The following is a 19,864-nucleotide window of genomic DNA, read 5'->3' on the forward strand; positions in this document are numbered from 1 at the left end:
ATAGAGGTTTCTACTTCTTTTAGATCAAATTAATAGTCTCTCTTAATCACAGCCTTTAAAAATCTCAATAGCAGAAAAAGACGCATTTACCCTAGCAAAACTTGAACATTTCACTTTTTAAGGTTTTAAGTGAATTGGAAAGGCATATATTAGTAATTAGTGGTAAATCTTAGACACCAAAAATTTAAAAGGAAAATAGTACCAAAAGTGTAGCTGTTACCAAAAAACTACAACACTGTAACTACCCCAAATAAAATAATGAAGCACATACTATCCAAAAACCATCACTATAATCCAGCAGGTTCCAAAGTGATCCCTGAATTTACCTACTCATCTGTCATGAATGTTTATCTTTCTCTATACCTACTGGATCAAGGAACCTTAATTCTTTTTCAGTATATTTTATGTGAAGAGTAGACAATTGTTGCTCACAATTGGGCCTTTCATCATTTCACTAGTGGTCCCTAACTCCATTAAAATACACACACACACACACACACACATACACACATATATACACACACACACACACACATATATGGGGGGTGGGGAAGCTAATGGGGAAGATGAGAAAAAAAGAGTTGGTGAGTCATATTTACCTTATGTGAGACCTAATCTAAAATTTGCCAAATTCAGTGCTGAAATCTGAACAGGTGTATAAAAAGAGTTGTTACTCTCTCCTTCATATTTATACCGCATTTCTTGAAAGAAAAACCTTAAATATGTTTCTAGGTTAAGGATTTAAAGTTGCCACACTGCCATTATACACAAGGCTGAACAGACAGCAGGCAAAGTGACCAGTTTCTAGACTTTGCCCTCAAGGGATACAGGTTCAGACACATCAACCAAGCTTGAGGCAACAATTCAAAACTGGAGACACCAGCCTTTGTAACCAGAAGGCAACTGTTTTTCTGAAACTTCAGAAATATTCAAGCTGGGAAGGGTGAAATTTATCTTTAAAAAGGAATATTCAAAAACTTTCTGATCATATTAAGACAGAATATAGGCAGAGTAACATTGTAGTGCTGTTGGTATACGTTTTTAAACCAAATTTATTTATCATCCTTGCTTACTGACTCCTGCCCCAAAGAAGGATATTACATGGAAACAGTCTTTATACTAATCTATGTTATGGCTTTGCGTTCCTATTTTTTTTTGGTCTGAGTAAGATATTAGGGCTCGTGCTTACAAAAGCAAATGAAAGGATCAAATAACATGATTAATGCATTTTATTACAAAGCTTTTAGAAGATGAGGGGCAGAGCTAACAAATTACCTTAATCATTAAAAACCACAAAGTTGGAGAATTTTTTTAAAAAGAGTGGATACCAAAATAGCTTTTAGGAAGATGACAGCTTAATAGTCTCTTAAGTTGTTGAAGACAGCAAAAGAAGGCTTAAGATCTGGAGGATAAAAGTTATATTCAAAAACATGCTAAAGAATACATTAAAACAAACAAAGAACGAGGAAAAAATAAATTGTGCCTTAGAAGTTAAATCCTGTCATAAATGAACATAATTTCTGAAGGACTATGGCCCACTTCAACACTCAAACAAAAAAAAACCTCATTGCTAAAACAGCTTCAACATTCCTTTGGAGTTTGCTGTAAAGAATTTATCCTGCATATAGGGTAGACATGAAACACATCTTGAAGAGACTCAGAATATCTGCAAACATAAAACTGCTTCTCTAAACGGCATTTACTGGCCTTGAATCCAGTAGAGTAGGGTTCAGCTATGACATGAAATGTGTCATCCTGGGGACGGGGGAGCAATTTGAAGAAAAAGGGCACTTTGCTATAGTTAATTCATGTGGCTTTAATAGTCTACAAGTTTCTCCTCAATGCCAAATATCTATTAAGAATTTAAAAATGCAGATGAAACTTTCTATTTCCAAGAATTCATGTGATAAAGGGTAATCATCACAGAGTTTACATATGCTCAGTTTTCTTAAAGCCATAGATTTTATTCCAGAAAGGAGAAAGTACACGGCATCAATAAACCACACATGCCATGAATTTTAGAACACTAAATTATTTTTCTCTGGCTTATCAACCAGTTATATCCATGGGCTGCAAATTATACCCACAACAAAACTGATAACATTTTGCAACATGTCAAAGAAAGACCAACATTTTTGCCTGAGTATCCCACTAACCTTTATCTAGAGTTATTATTCTTGGACTTTCTACAGAAGTTTCTTTTCAAATAATTTATGAATTACAACAACTGGAAAGAATACTGTGAGGACCTGAATACTTCAATCAAACACTGAAGGCAACAATCTTTCTCTTTAAACCATCTCTCCTGCCTGAATTTTTATATACTAAAATAACCCCACTCCTTCATTTCTGCAGGAGTAGCCAGATAAGGTGGCATTCCTTGGCCATCATAAGTCCCAGGTCAAAACATCTCCGTTCTTCAATGTTCTAGCAAAGGCTTCTGGCCCTGCAGCTCATGCCTGTGTGATTCAATCTTGTTCTCAATGAGGGAGATCTCTAGCACAGGTAAGAGTAGCTGAAAGGCGTCCTGGATGTAGGAGGCACTGTTTGATGCCTGCCAGGATTGAAAAAACAAAAAAAGAGAAAACATTAGTTATTTAAAAGAGAAGATATAGTGTAAGACAACAAGGGGAACAGATTAATTTTTGTAATCTAACTGAATTCATAGCCTGGCAAGTAAGAGCAGTGACTTGGCCATTTTGGTAAACTCTATTATAGGGAAAAGGATCCAGCTCTTAAGATGATACGACAGCAAAACAGAATGTCACCATTTTTGTCCAACTTGCCCATCAGAAATGGTAGCTGTTCTTTGGCAACCTGCTCAGACTTGGCATTCAAAGCTTATTTATTCCTTTATTAAGTGGAGTAGATTATGTCACAATATTGTGGTCAATTACTGAAAGAGGCTTTCAGAAGGCTATAAATTCTACACCTATAGAATTTCTAGCCCATTATGATAGCTCTTCTTCCATGAACTCAATGCAATCAGTGAGCACAATAACTGCTCACACACATAAACAAATAATATTGCTTTCAAAGATGACAGTATAGATATATTTCTACCTTGAACAACATTTTTCAGAAGTGTTAGAGAATCATTACTCTCAGTTTGCTGAGGGTAATTCATTTATACTGAAAAGCCCTCACCTTTCAAAAGAATATCAACAGAGACTTGATTACATTAAGACAAAATGTATAATTTCAAAGACAAGAGTGTTTCAAATCTGTATGCAAAAAAAAATCAACTAAAAATAATAGAGAGCCCATATCAAGTGAGATTACCTTTTTAAAATTTATCAGTGGCAAGTACTCCTATTTAAAATTCAGTGTGACATTTAATACTCAATTTCCCACACACAAGAGACCTCAGATATCATCAAGTTAAATCTCTTATGTTGCGCATGAAAATAACGAAGTTCGTCAGAGTCACACAACAAATCAAGGAAGATCCAGAGCAACACTGGGCTCCTGGTTTACAAAGTCCTTTCTTCTGCCATTTACTAAATCACAAACTTATATTTTTAAAAGTTATTTAAGTGATCAAAATAGCTTCCCTGACTACTCAATTAAAACTGTGTAATTAAAGAATTAAAATCATTTCCTTGATGGTAATGTCAAAAGAATTTAAAACTAGAGAAGAGTTTGGTAGTTGAAACATTTTTTCAATTAACATCTAAAACTTAACTATCAAATATATATTTTCCCCCCAGACTTACATAAACATGTTTTTAAAAAATCATCAAAAAGTCTATGTTGTTTGCACAGTTAATTTCAAGGTAGACTTCTTAAAACATGAAATCCAGAAAACATCACATAAGGAGGTAATATAATCAGTCACAGGATCCTCTTTTCCACTGACTTAAACCACCTACTTTCTCAAATCTAATGGAATGATGAGGATAATGTAAACACTACCTTTCTGACAAAACAAAGCATGATTTCCTAGCAAGGAAATGACAAAATGTTTTGTTTTATAACAAACCGCTGCATAAACTTTAGTCCTTTAGGAAGCAGCGCTTACCTGTTTGTAATTTTCAGCCCTTCATGTTTACCAGCTGGTATTCAGAAGGTGTTTCATTACTGTGAACCGTCTATTAAGCTATCAAGGATTAGTACTAAGCAATGATAATCTACTGCTTCTTCCATTGTACTTTACCCTGCAGCTTCAACTGTATGCTTTATAATTAATAAGGAAGGAATACATATCAAATATACACTATTTTGGTCATGTCTACATCAATATGGTTAAATTACCAATATGGTGAAAAAAATAAAAAAGCCAAAAACAAAAGGCTTCAGAAGAGTTAATTAGTACATAATACCTTTGGAGTCAGAGACTTAAACAATTACTACTAACCTCTAGAAATACTGCAGTGATTAATGGGTTAAGGACATCTGCCATTTCTTTGACCTGGAATAAAGAATACATTTTTAAGTGAGCAGAGTAGGTTAAGTAACAGTAAGTGGAGTACGATCACACTTTAAAACACACACACACACACACACACACACACACACACACACGTACATAAATATTAAATATAAGCATAGAAGTCTGGACTGAAAGCAAAATGTCATCTTCAGGAAGTGAAATTGTAAGTGTTTTAAACTTCCTTCTTATCTTTCTGTGCTATCCATATTGAGAGTGTATTGTTTTATACCTTTTTATTGACTTTAAAAAGTATCATTTTTAATGATACTTTAAAAATGATACTACAAAATCTTAGAACCATTTTAAAACAAAATATGTAGATATGGAACATGTGCTCAAAAAACTCAAGGGTCTTTAACACAGGCTGTTTAGAAAAGTCTTATAAATAAATAATGTAATTTAACACTTGTATGTGTCAGCATCTTATAGCTGATACGCTAGCTTAAAGTATCCTTATGGAACACAGAGAAAGATTTGGCCTTATAAGATTAACTTCAGGAAACCCAGATCCTCTTGTCAAGAAAATACTACAGGGAAAAGTGAAGCTGTACCAAAAGATTATCCTTTACAGGAATAATCTAAACTCAAATTTTAAAAAATTAATTTAGGCCATGGTCTTAATTAAAACAAATGTAATGTTCATGACTAGAGCTTTTAAATAAACAAATACATAAATAAATAAAATTTAAGAGCCCACAGTAATTTTGCTGCTACACTGACACTGATATACTTACTATAAAGTGATTTTCATTTGCTTGTTTAAAATGCCCTTGATTTTATCCTAACTCATTATTACTGGTTTCTCAATCATCGTCCATAACTCACACATCTTCATAAATTTTTACAATTCCAATTTTGAAAATCCCCAAAGACTTTAGCTTTAACCACATCTTTCCCACTGACTGGCAACTGCATACCGTGAGCACTGCCATAGTCTAAGTACAGAGTTGCTCTTTAAAACCAGAGTCAAAATCTGAAGTTTGAATTTTATCAAGGTCTATATGTCCATTACAGGTCTCAGAAGATAGCATAAAAAACACTGAAAACTTCATAAACAGAAATGAACAAAAATTAATTAGAATTAGACATAGACAAGCTGATCCTAAAATTCAGATGGAAATGCACAAGGCCCCAAGTAGTCAAAAAATCTTGAAAATAAAGTTGGAGGACTTACACTTCTTGATTCCAAACCTACTACAAAACTACAATAATCAAGACAATATGATACTGGCATTAGGATAAACATACAGATTAATGGACTAAAAATCAGAGTCCAGAAATAAACCCATATATCTATGCCTAACTGATTTTCAACAAAGGAGCCAAGACAATTTAATGGAGGAAAGAACAGTCTTTTCAACACATAGTACTGGAACAAATGGATATCCATATGCAAAAGCATGAAGTAGGGCCCCCTACCTCACACCATACACAAAAATTAACTGAAAATGGATCACAGACATAAATGTAAGGGCTACAACAAAACTTTTAGAAGATTAGAGGAGTAAAACTTCACTGCAAAGGACACTATCAAAAAAGTGAAATGACAACTCATGGACTTGGAGAAATACATTCTCATCAAAAATCTGATAAGAAACATGTATTGGGAAAACATTAAAAAAAAAAAAAACTCCTACAAGTAATAATAAAAACACAAACAATCCAAGTTTTAAAACAAGCAAAGTGCTGAAATAGGTATTTCTCCAAAGAAGTCAAACAAACAGCCAATCAGCACATTAAAAGATGTTCAACATTGGCCGGGCATGGTGGCTCATGCCTGTAAACCCAGCACTTTGGGAGGCCAAGGCGGGTGGATCACCTGAGGTCGGGAGTTCGAGACCAGCTTGGCCAACATGGTGAAACCCCGTCTACCAAAAATACAAAAGTTGGCTGGGCATGGTGACGGGTGCCTGTAATCCCAGCCACTCGGGAGTCAGAGTTAGGAAAATCATTTGGACCAGGAGGTGGAGGTTGCAGTGAGCTGAGATCATGCCATTGCACTCCAGCCTGGGCGACAAGAGCAAAATTCCGCCTCAAAAAAAAAAAAAAAAAAAAAAAAGATGTTCAACATCTTTAGCCATTAGAGAAATGTAAATCAAAACCACAATGAGATATCATTTCATACCCACTAGGATGGCTAAAATAAAAACAAACAACAATAAGTATTAGCAAGGATATGGAGAAACTGGAACCCTTATACATTGCTAGTGAGAATGTAAAATTGTGCAGCCACTTTGGAAAACAGTTTGGTAATTCCTTAACGACCATATCGCCCATATGACCCAGCAATTCCACTCCTAGCTATCTACCCTAGAGAAATGAAAACATATTGACATAAAAGCATACATGCATGTTCACAGCAACATTATTCATTATAGCCAAAAAGCAGAAATAATCCAAATGTCTATCAACTGATGAACAAAAATGTGATATATATCCATAAGATAGATTATTATTTGGTAATAAAAAGGAAGCATTAATACATGCTACAATGTGGATAAGCCTCAAAAACACTATGCTAAGTGAGTGAAACCAAACACAAAATACCACATATTGTTTAATCCCATTTATGTGAAAGATGCAAAGCAACCAAATCTATAGAAAGAGAAAGCAGATTCATGGTGCTTAGCGCTGGGAAAATATGGAGTGAAAGGGAATGGGGATTGTACGAGTTTTGGGGAAGGCTGATGAAAGTGTTTTAAAATTAGACTATGGAAATGGCTGCACAACTCTGTAAATATACTAAAAACTTAAAACTATTGAATTGTACACTTAAAGTGAGCAAATTTTATGATATTTAAACTGCTAAAGAAACCAGACAAACATTATTGCAATAAGAGGCATGAATTCTTACCCCAGCAGTTGTTAGGCAGGTGGTGAACTCTTTAGACAAAGAGGACAACTCTTTACACAACACAATTGTCATCCTAGGAAAGAAAGGAAAAGTCAGAAACGTTCTTTTCTCTTTTTTTATTTTCTTAATAAGCTATATTTAACAACTGTCAGAACAGAACAAATCACTCCTGGTACTAAATGTGAAAGAAGAAAGCTTTTCAAGGGAGTAGTAGCCCCCCTTATCAGTGGTTTCACTTTCTGCAGTTTCAGTTACTCATGGTCAACAATGATCTGAAAATAATTTCAAAAAAATTCCAGAAATAAATAATTCATAAGTTTGTAATTGCACATCGTTTTGAGTAGTGTGATGAAATCTCTCATTGTCTGCTCCATCCCACCCAGGACATGAATCATCCCTTTGTCCAGCATATCCACAGAACCCATTCATGAGTCAGCTATTAATAGTAGCCATCTCGGTTATCAGACTGAGTGCTGTGTTATCACAGTGCCTATGTTCAAGTAACCTTTATTTTACTTAATAATGGCCCCTGCTATGGTTTTGATATGTCCCCTCCAAAACTCATGTTGAAATTTTATTCCCGACATGGCAGTATTAGGAGGTGGGACTGAGTGGGAGCTGTTTGGATAATGGGGCACTGTCCTCATGAACAGATTAATGAAATTATCACAGTCGTGAGTTCTCACTCTGGTGGGAATAAATTAGGTCCCAGAGAGCATGTAGTTATAAAGCAAGTCCAGTCTCTCATGCAGGTCTCTTTGCACATACCCACTCATCTTCCTGCTTTTTTACCATGTTGTGAAGCGGTATACGGCCCTCACCAGAAGTCAAGCAGATGCCAGTGCTATGCTCTTGGACTTTCCAGCCACCAGAATTATGAGCCAAATAAGGCTCTTTTCTTTGTAAATTATCTACCCTCAGATATTCTGTTACAGTAACACTAAATGGGCTAAGGCAGCCCCAAAGCCCAAGAGTTGTGATGCTGGCAATTCAGACATGCCAAAGAGAAGCCATAAAGTGCTTCCTTGAAGTGAAAAGGTGAGAGGTCCTCACTTCGTAAGAAAAAAGAAAATTATATGCTGAGGCAGCTAATCTACAATAAGAATGAATCTTCTACCCATAAAACTGTGAGAAGGAGAAAGAAATCATGCTACTTTTGCTGTTGCACCACTAACTGCAAAAGTTCTAGTCACAGTGGGTGATATGTAGTGAGTAAGATGAAAAAAGCAAACTACTCATCTGACAGGGGACTAATATCCAGAATATACAAAGAACTCAACAGTAAAAGTAAAAAAAACTCATTAAAAAATAGGCAAAGGACATGAACAGACATTTCTCAAAAGAAGACATACAAATGACCAACGGATACATGAAAAAATGCTCAATATCACTGATGTATCAATAATCAAGAAAATGCAAATCAAGACCACAGTGAGCTATCATATCACCCCAGTTAGAATGGCTATCATTATTAAAAAGACAAAAAAATGGCTGGGCATGGTGGCTCATGCCTATAATCCCAGCACTTTGGGAGGTCAAGGCAGGTGGACCACTTGAGGTCAGGAGTTTGAGACAAGCCTGGTCAACATGGTGAAACTCCATCTCTACTAAAATACAAAAATTAGCTGGGCGTGGTGGAGCGCACTTGTAATCCCAGCTACTCAGGAGGCTAAGGCAGGAGAATCACTTGAACATGGGAGGCAGAGGTTGCAGTGAACCAAGATTGCGCCACTGCACTCCAGCCTGAGTGACACAAGCAAGACTCCATCTCAAAAAAAAAAGACCAAAAAATAATAGATGCTGGCAACAATTCCAAGAAAAGAGAATTCCTATATGTTGTTAGAACGTAAATTAGTACAACCACTATGAAAAACAGTATGAAGATTTCTCAAAAAATAAAATGGAACTACCAAACTACTGGGTATTTAGCCAAAGGAAAATAAATAAATACATGTATCAAAGGGATACCTGCACCTGCATGTTTATTGCAGCACTATTCACAAAAGCAAAGATATGGAATTAACCTAAGTTAGTTGACAAATGGATAAAGAAAATGTGGTGCGTGTGTGTGTATATATATACATATACACACACACACACATAATGGAATACTATTCAGCTATTAAAGAAAATGTCATTTGCAGCAACACAGATAGAACCACAGGTCATGAGGTTAAGTGAAATAAGCCAAGCACAGAAAGACAAACACCTCATGTTCTCACTCATATGTGGGAGCTAGAAAAACATGATCTTACGGAAATAGAGAATAGAACAACTGTGATACCAGAAATGGGGAAAGGTGGGTGGGTGAGTGGGTGGAGATGAAGTTAGTTAATGAGTACAAACATACAGTTAGATAGAAAAAATAAATTCTAATGTTTGATAGCAGAATAGGGTGACTTATATTTAGCAATAATATTTTGTATATTTCAAAGTAATGTAGACACTTGAAATGATACCAACATATAGACATGATAAACACTCAAGGTGATGAATATCCCAAATACTCTGACTTGATCATTATACATTCTATGCATGTAACACTCACATGTACCCCATATATAAAAATATATAAATTATATATAAATATATAAATGATATATAAACATATACTATAAATATATAAATCATATATAAATATATATCATGTATCTATATATAGATACATACATATAATATATAATATCTATTTATATAAATTAAATATATATTACATAATATATATTTATTATATTAAATATACATATTAATATTTAATATATAATATACATTTATATAATATATATTATATATTTGTAATATATACATATTTATTTATATATTTATAATATACATATATAATATACATTATATTATAAAAATATAACATATTATATATTTATATTATATATTATATGTTTATATATAATATAAATTATATTATATATTATATTAATATATTATATAAATATATATATTATATAAATATTAATATATTATATATTTATTTTATATAATATATAAATTTTATATAATATATATTATACATTACAGATAGTCATATAATATATATTTTTATATATTATATATTTTTATAATACATTATATATTATATGAATATGTTATATAATTATGTTATATAATTATGTTATATATGTTATAAAAAATATAAATATATAATATAGAATATATATATATTTATATAATTTACAATACAGTAAATATATTATATATTATATAAATATATATTAATTATATATATTATATATTTATAGTATTATATATTATAAATATATATTTATATAAATATATACTATAAATATATAAATAGTATATTATAAACATATAAATATGTTTATATATGAATATATTATAAACACATACATTATATAAAAATATATATAATATGTATCAATAAAATATTTTTTAAAAAGATGGAAAAGGCATTAAATTTGTGGGTGGAAGACATGCACGGAAATGTGTTCCAAATGATGGCAATCAAGTGTGGTACTACCCACAGTTTCAGGAATCCACTAGGGGCTTAGAACATAACCCATACAGATAAGGGGGTACTACTGTATGCCTAAATCAGCCCGCCAATGTATAAGAAGGTCCATCTGAGCAGGCACTCATGCTACAGAAAAAGGAAGTTCAGTCCTTAGAAAAACGTTTCTATTTTATAAAATCCTCTAGAAAGCAGTATATGTTCAAGTCAAATCAAATAGAAAATAATTAAAATACATTTTAAGGAGACAACATCACACTCAAAAGACCCTACATTCCATTTAGAAAAGTTAAAAATATGTATTCATTAATTCTAAGAACCTCAGTTCTTAATAACAGTTATTAGTTACTGGGTGCTAATTACATGCCAGACACCATGCTAAGGGATTTACATGTATCATTTCTAATTTTTACAACAACTCCAAAAGTAAGTGATTAGTCCATCTTTAATAATATTTACCTAAAGTCTTGTATGTGCCAGATTTTATTTACTTAAAGTCTTTCAAACAATGGGAACATATCAGTGAACAAGAAAAGTCCTAGTTTTCATGGATTCCAACTTACTTGCTAAATTAAGGGGGAGACTATATACATATATACACACACATATATACATATATACACATATATATTCATATACATATAAGTGTTATGTGGTGATATAAGCTAAGAAAATAAAGCAGAGTAAAAGGACAGAGAATGGTTGGAGATGCTATTTCAGACTTTGTGGTGAAGGAAGGCTTTTCTAAAAAGGTGGCACTTGAGTAGACTTGAATTCAGAGAGGGAGTGAACCACATTTCAAAGAACATTTCAAGCAGCAGAAATAGCCTCTTTTCCACAGAACAGGCTCCTTTTAGGGTTGTGAGTCTCTCATCCTTAAGGATGTTCAAGAAGACAAATGAGCCCCCTATTATGGGATAGTGTAGTGGAATGGTGATGGTGCAAGTAAAGAGGAAGTCTGCAGAAGACTGACAGCCCCTCCCAGTTCTAACAATGGGCACTCTCATATATTTGTTTCTAATTAAAATTCTCATTATTTCAATCAGGAGATTTACTCAGAAACTACTGGGCTTTTTCTTCCCCACCTATAATTATCTATACTATTTTTGAAAAATTTTTGTATAAATCAGCAATATCATGAGAAAAAAAGAATGGGTTCAGGACACTCAGACCTGGGCCTAAATCCCAGGCCACACAACACAGACAGATTACTTAACTCCTCTAGTTTGCATTTCCTCATGATTAAAACTGGACTAATCACTTACTTTTGGGGTTACAAAAATTAGAAGTTATACATGCAAATCCCTTAGCATGGCACTTGGCATGGTATATAATTAGCACTCAATAATAACTACTATTAAGAACTGAGGTTCTTAGAACTCTTCTCTGTTTTCACTTACACCAAATTCCATTCCTATTAAAACTAATAATCTGTAGGCCGGGCGCGGTGGCTCAAGCCTGTAATCCCAGCACTTTGGGGGGCCGAGACGGGCGGATCACGAGGTCAGGAGATCGAGACCATCCTGGCTAACACGGTGAAACCCCGTCTCTACTAAAAAAATACAAAAAACTAGCCGGGCGAGGTGGTGGGCGCCTGTAGTCCCAGCTACTCGGGAGGCTGAGGCAGGAGAATGGCGTGAACCCGGGAGGCGGAGCTTGCAGTGAGCTGAGATCCGGCCACTGCACTCCAGCCTGGGCGACAGAGCGAGACTCCGTCTCAAAAAAAAAAAAAAAAAAAAAAAAACAAAAACTAATAATCTGTAAAGAAATAGTTTTCAGAACATGAGCTGGTTCATAAAAAGGGCAGATTTATAATGCTGATTTATCATGGTTCAATGAAAAGGAAAAAACAACCAAAATAAACAAACCGTCTAATATGTGGATGGGTGTGAGGTGAATGGTTTCTTGAGAGAGATGTTTATAAAACTTTGGAAATAGGCCAAGGAAACTCCTGCAATTTGCATCATTTAGAGGAATTCTCATTACACTTACTGGGAAAGAGTTTGGCTCCTTTCTACGGCTGTCACTTCCTGCTTCCTGCCATGCAGAACCAATGCAGCTGTTTTGTGGAATAGTTCAATTGAGCAAGCAGTCAGTTCAGCTAGACTCCGGATTGCAAACGCATGGATATCCTGGATGGAAAAACAAAACACAGCATAGCAAAACATTTGGTGGAAATGATACCACCTTACTTCTCTCATACTACAGGATTTGTAGCAGAGACTAATAGTTGCCTTCCAATAAAGAGTGTCTTCTTCTTCCACAGTGATGTAATTTTAAAGCTGGGCTCAAAGCTACAAACACAAAGGCTCCCCTGTAGTCAGGTGTGACCAAGTAACTAAGTTTTGGTCAAATGATTTAGATAACAAGTGTCAGGCGGCAGTTTCTGGGAACCTTCCTCATGACAAAACACACATGCATCCTTTCTCTCTTTTTTCTTCACTCCTCCTTTAATCTTATAGTCTGGATCTAAGATGCTACAATCCTAGATCACAAGGTTTAAATTACGGATAGCAGTGTAAAAACTAAGGAGCCTGGGTCCTTGATTGTGATACATCTCAAATCTACTAAAACAAACAAAAAAGCCTTAGTTGCTTTGGCTACCTCTATTGAATTTTTGTTGACTTGCTCAGTATTTTCTGCTTCCAACTGTTTTTCTCCTTCTTCATTCTCTGCTAATGGCTTGGTCAGAGACTTCCTGATCCATTCGTGGGCGGTATTTCTTGCCTAAGTAAGAAAAATATTGGCCATCAACAATTCAATTCAGTTCACCAAAATTACTGTGCACCTACCAGGAACACAATAGCATCCTAGAAGTAAGGGCACTTGTTCTTACCTGAACATACCATCTAGCTTTTCAGTCCTTATCACTGCTGTCCATCATTTCAGTCCTTATCGTAAGTCCTTTTCAGCACTTATCACTGCTGTCCATCATTTCAGTCCTTATCGTAAGTCCTTTTCAGCACTTATCACTGCTGTCCATCATTCCTTTTTTAAATTCTCTAATTGGTGGGTTTTTGTTTTTTAGACAGAGTTTCACTCTTGTTGCCCAGGCTGGAGTGCAATGGCACAATCTTGGTTCACTGCAACCTCCACCTCCTGAGTCCGAGCGATTCTCCTGCCTCAGCCTCTCGAGTAGCTGGGATTACAGGCAACCGCCACCATGCCTGGCTAATTTTTGTATTTTTAGTAGAGATGGGGTTTTGCCAGGTTGCCCAAGCTGGTCTCGAACTCCTGACCTCAGGTGATCCCCCTGCCTTGGCCTCCCAAAGTGCTGGGATTACAGGCGTGAGCCACTGCACCTGGCCTCTAATCAGCTTTTCAAAAAACCAAGGTATAATTTACATACAGTAAAGTGCACAAATCTTCAGAGTATGGCTTAAGAAATGTTTATACGTGTATATGCCTGTTAAACTATGATGAAGATATAGAATATTTCCTCATCCCTAGAAGGTCCCTTCATGTCCCTTCCTCGCCAATACTGTTCCAACCATGTCTCCCTCCTCCTGCCCAAAGACAACCCCTCTTCTGCTCACCATAAATAATTTTCCCTGATCTTAAAATGCATAAAAATAGAAATATAAGTTCATTCTAATTTGTGTTTGGCTTAAGCACAACATAATGTCTGTTAGATTTATCCATGTTGTTGCATGTATTAGTTCATTCATATTAACTGTTGCGTAGTATTTCATTTTATATACAGTCATGCACCACATAATGATGTTTAGGTCAACAACAGACCACATATATAATAGTGGTCCTGTAAGACTGGAATACTATATTTTTACTCTATCTTTTCTATACCATTGTGTTGCAACTGCCTACAGTATTCAGTACTGTAGCATGCTGTACAGTTTTGTACTGGAGCAATAGGTTAAACAATATAGCCTAGGTATGTAACAGGCTACATCAGCTAGATTTGTGTAAGTACACTCTCTGATATTCGCCCAATGACAAAACTGCCTAATGATGCAGTTCTCATAACATATCCTCATCAATAAACAATGCATGATTGTATATATCACAATTTATCCATTCTCCTGATAATGAATCTAGTTTTCTTTGGTTTTTGTAACCCCACGTTCTTCTGTTCTCCTCTGACCTTTATGATCATTCCTTCTCAGTCTCTTTTATATATTGATCCTAGCTGGCCAGTCTCTTAAACACCAGAATCATTTGGAGGTTTAGCCTTCACTTCTTACTTGTCTCATCCCATTCCCTCTCCATTGATCCTATGCCAGTGGTTTTAACTATCCTCAGCCTACTGTTGACTCTTAGATCCTTATTTCTAGCCCTGACCTCTCCTGAAAATTTATTCCAAATGCCTGCTAGACAAAATACTCTGCAGGCATCACACACATAACAAGTAAAAACTTTGAACTCATTGTCTTTCTCTTCCTACCCCCAAATTTTTCGACCTCTTTCATTTCCCAAAGTTTCAGAATTGCCACCATGTACCAGTCACCTGAGCCAAAATACAGGGGCCATCTTAAATTTTTTTCCTCTCCAATCAATCACCAAGATGGTCTGATTTTATCCAAGTCCCTTGTCATCCTCTTCCTTCCCATCTTCCTCCTCCCTATTACCACTTCTTGAGTTCAGAGCCACTTCATGACTGGTCTCCCTGCTTCTGATCTGTTTATCTTAAATCTACCTTCCATAATGCTACCAGTGATCGGTCTTAAGCCCAGGGCTGACCATTCCTCTTTCCTTCAATGGCTCCTCATCAACTAGATCATGCTCTTTACATGATGTAACAAGTCTCCATGACCTAGACCCTACCTATTTTTCCAGCCTCATCTCTTAACATTTTCCACTTTATGTTTGGTAAGAATGACCTCTACTGTACTTGTTCTTTCAATCCTCTACCCAGATATCATCTCTTTCAAGTAACTTAAATTTAGTACTTAACCAAATATAGTAGAGTTATCTGTTTCCTAACTAAACTATGTATTATAGGATAGCTAGAGTGTGTTTTATTTGGCTTTGCATACCCAGTGTTCAGAACACTGTGAAGAACATCTACTGTTTTGGATATAGATATGACCAGCATCCATATCTCCTTTCTTTTGGTGGCAGGTTCTAGATTCTCCTTAGTTCATGTGATCTGCATGGAGCTGCTTCCATCTTTTGGCTCCAAAAGTTGGCTAACCATTCAGATTTAGCTACTGAGAATATTAACACCTGTGTCCACAGAGTAAGTGGTTCACAGATTAAAAAGTAACCCAAGCCAGATCAATGGACATCAGTCCCAGGACATCTGGTAAAATTATCAACAAAAAGAAGTGTTCTTTTAGTTGGAGTTACTGAAATGGAAAAAAGTCACCCACCCTAAAGCTGCCAATGGTCATTTTACCACCATATGGAAAAGCTTCCCTAAGAATGAAGCCAAAACAAAAGGAAGCAAGCCAAAACACACAGATAGGGATAGAGATAGGTTCCCGAATACAGGATGCCTGAAGCCAGTTCTCTTCCTTGATTTTCTGTTTTCTTGAGCTACTGAATTCCCCTCTTTTAAATTAGTTTGTTATTTTTTAAAGTTTCTTAACTTGAGTTTCTATCATTTGCAAGTGAGAGAGTCCTGGTTTCTCAGAAACTGTTTATTACCATCTACTTTATTAACTTTAAATACACAGAATGTGTTCAAAGCTGTCATGAGGGTAATAGGAATCCAGAGAAGACTTTGAGAATGATTCTAAATGAGAAACACAGGTTTTATTACATGCACAGTACTGGAGTTAGACCTTGAAGGATCAGTAAGTGGGGCTACACCCAAGGCCACCTGAATGAGCTAAAGCAGACTTGTGTTCCCAGAATTTCACTGTAGGGTTCCTTCCCTACATTCTCCCACAAAAACATTCAGGAAGAATCTAGCTCTGATCTATACCTTCCCATTAATTAAGCATTAACCTCTCAAATTCAAAACACCAAATAGCATGAACTATATAAAGGCTTGGAAACAGAAAAATGCAAAGTGTTTAGGCAAACTGTGAGATATCTAGCAAGACCAAAATATAGGATACAGGCATTTTACTCATTCATTCATTTATTGCAAATATATACTAACACTGTGCCAGTGCTAGGGACTCAATGGTGAATAATACAATCTAGGAGCCTGCTCTTCTCCCTCCTAATAAGGCAATTAACAAGCAAACAAATACATACATAAAGAAAATAAAAGGGAGTAATGATGAGTGTGGGTAGAAGGTGGCTTGAGTTTGGGTGGTCAGAAAGGGTCTCTGAAAAGTTATGTTTCAGCTGAAATCTGAAGGAATTGGCCATACAAATATTTAGGCAACAAGAGTTGTAAGCACGGGGAAATGAGCGTGGTACACCTGAGAAACAGAACAAAGGCCAGTAAGGAAGAATATAGAGGATGGGGAGTGTGACAGAAAATTAGGTTGGAGTAGCGAGATTTATAGAAGAGAACAGTGAGAGATGAGGCTGGAAAGAATCCTAACAGTTGACTAATAATACAAACAATATGTTAAATTATTTACAATATCTTTGAAGAGACAAAATGAGTAAAAAACGAAGGATTAATTTATCTGAGATTAAAAAAGAAAAATGGAAAGTGATAGACCACATAAAAGAAAAAATTGATACGATAAATTTAATATACTTGAGGGAGTTTTTTTGAGATAGAGTTTCACTCTGTTGCCCAGGCTACAGGGAAGTGGCATGATCTCAGCCCACTGCAACCTCTGCCTCCCAGGTTCAAGCTCAGCCTCCCGAGTAGCTGGGATTATGGGCACCTGCCACTGCGCCTGACTAATTTTTGTAGTTTTAGTAGAGATGGGGTTTCACCATCTTGGCCAGGCTGGTCTTGAACTCCTGACTTCGTGATCTACCCATCGGCCTCCCAAAGTGCTGGGATTACAGGTGTGAGCCACTGCCCCTGGCCAGGAGATATTTTAGTAGGCATAGAGCTTACCCAAAGTGACCTCTCTTGTAATAAATATATTAAGTGAAATCATCACGAACTATTGTGCCAACTCAAGGTAATTTATTATCCTTTTCCAAAATTATTAATGTCATCCACGCCCACAATTCAGTCTGGAACTTTCCAGTTGTTGAGATCTGCAGATCTCAAAAGGTACCTTTGAACTTGGCTTCTCCAAAAGCTTATTTATTTCCAACAGAAAAATAACGAGGCCTAGAGAAGAAAATGAATTTGTCCAAGGCCATACCACATGTGAGTATCAGAACAAGAATCAGAATCATAGAATCATATTCCCAGACTCCTAATTCAGTGCTCTTTCCCCTACATCACAGCCTGCCATATAAATCTTTTGAGGGTCAATGGTTAAGGCCTTGATCAATCTACATCTTAAGTCTCAATGCCTAAAATTTAAACAATCTGAAGACTGCTTTCAGAGAATGGCTAGAACTGCCAGATAGATAAGGAGTTACTGGTCTTCCAAAAATTATTATTAATGTGATCTCTCATTAAGCATGTAAACTATGTCTTTCTCATGATTATTTCCCTAGCACCTAGCAAATTACTAAGCACAATAAAGGTTTATTGAACATATATGTATATTTATTGAACAGCTACATGTAGAGGACATCGGGCTATCTTCTGTGGAGCCATCAACAGTGAGCATTTATTTACTATAAGCCAGGCAGTTTGTAAGAGCTTTGTGTGTGTGAACACATTTAAACCTCACAGGAACTCTACATTATTATTACTCACCACACAGAGAAAAAAATGAGGCTCACAGAGGTCAAGCAACTTGCTAAAGGTCACACAGAAAGTAATAGGTAGTAGAGCTGGAATTTTAAGGAATAGGTATGTACAGATCCTGCCTTTGAGAAATTTAAGCTTCAGGATAGGAGGTAAGATATACATATTTTTTAAAAACTGTGATAAATGTATAAAAATACTTATGCACAAGGCTAAGTGAAAAAGGCAGAGTGCTAAAGAACAAATACAGTATGTTGACTTTTCCATCAGAGGAGATAAGAAAATATATCTGCTTATCTTTACAAAAAGAAACTCGGGAAAGATAAGCCAAAAACAAGAAAGATGAATACCTACAAAAACAGGAGAACGGAGTGGAAGGGAAGTGGGAGGGAGAGACCTGAGTATATTTTTTATGCAGTTTGATTTTTGGAAGCGTGTTAATACCCTACATATTCAAAAACAAAATTAACACATAGGCAGCAAATAAAACAATTTTTTGTAGGTTACTTTTATAGTACAGATTAAGTATCACTTATACAAAAATCCAAAATTCTCCAAAATTTGAAATTTTTTAAGTGTCAATATGATGCCACAAGTGAAAAATTCCACCCCTGACCTCATGTGATGGGTTGCAGTCAAAATGAATTCAAAATTTTGTTTCATGCACAATTTTTTTTTTTTTTTTTTTTTTTTTAAGACAGAGTCTCATTCTGTCGCCCAGGCTGGAGTACAGTAGTGCGATTTTGGCTCACTGCAAGCTCCGTCTCCCGGGTTCATGCTATTCTCCTGCCTCAGCCTCCTGAGTAGCTGGGACTACAGGCACCCACCACCACGCCTGGCTTGGCTAATTTTCTGTATTTTTAGTAGAGATGGGGTTCCACCGTGTTAGCCAAGATGGTCTCGATCTCCTGACCTCGTGATTCGCCTGCCTCGGCTTCCCAAAGTCCTGGGATCACAGGCGTAAGATACTGCGCCCGGCCTCCATGCACAAAATTTTTTAAAATATTGTATAAAATTATCTTCAAGCTATGTGTATAAGGTATACATGAATATAAATAAATTCTGTGTTCAGACTTAGATTGCATCCTCAAGATACAGCACTGTGTGTGTGTGTGTGTGTGTGTGTGTGTGTGTGTGTGTGTGTGTGTAAATATTCCAAAATCCAAACAAAAATCTGAAATCTGAAACAGTTCTCTATTCCAAGCATTTTGGATAAGGGATACTCTATAGTATAGGCAAAGCAATAAAACCATTTCAGACACATCTCATAATTAAGGAAATGTGGTAATATTGTTGGGAGACAAGGTTCCTACTGTAGAAGAGAGATACAAATGTGTAACAGGGAAAGGCAAGGAAAAACCCTGTAGGGATGGATTAAAATTGGAGTTATACTATGTGTGAAATCAT

The 19,864-nt window shown here is 35.7% G+C and overlaps 1 protein-coding gene across 14 annotated transcripts in view; it reads right to left on the minus strand.

Moving 5' to 3' along the window:
* Positions 1-1,211: 1,211 nt before the first annotated feature.
* FAM114A2 (family with sequence similarity 114 member A2) overlaps positions 1,212-19,864 on the minus strand; it is a 51,671-nt gene continuing 33,018 nt past the window's right edge. For all 14 annotated transcript variants that reach the window (XR_012414304.1, XR_012414303.1, XR_012414305.1 and 11 more), the window contains 5 exons: positions 13,375-13,497; positions 12,763-12,902; positions 7,287-7,359; positions 4,358-4,411; positions 1,212-2,554 (listed from right to left, as the gene is read on the minus strand). Coding sequence is in view for 10 of the 14 variants with exons in the window: in XM_005558339.5 (XP_005558396.2) it covers positions 2,420-2,554; positions 4,358-4,411; positions 7,287-7,359; positions 12,763-12,902; positions 13,375-13,497 (525 nt within the window). In the remaining 4 variants the exon portion in view is untranslated. The remainder of the gene's footprint in view (positions 2,555-4,357; positions 4,412-7,286; positions 7,360-12,762; positions 12,903-13,374; positions 13,498-19,864) is intronic.

This window comes from Macaca fascicularis, chromosome 6, assembly GCF_037993035.2.
Source record: "Macaca fascicularis isolate 582-1 chromosome 6, T2T-MFA8v1.1".
NCBI lineage: Eukaryota > Metazoa > Chordata > Mammalia > Primates > Cercopithecidae > Macaca > Macaca fascicularis.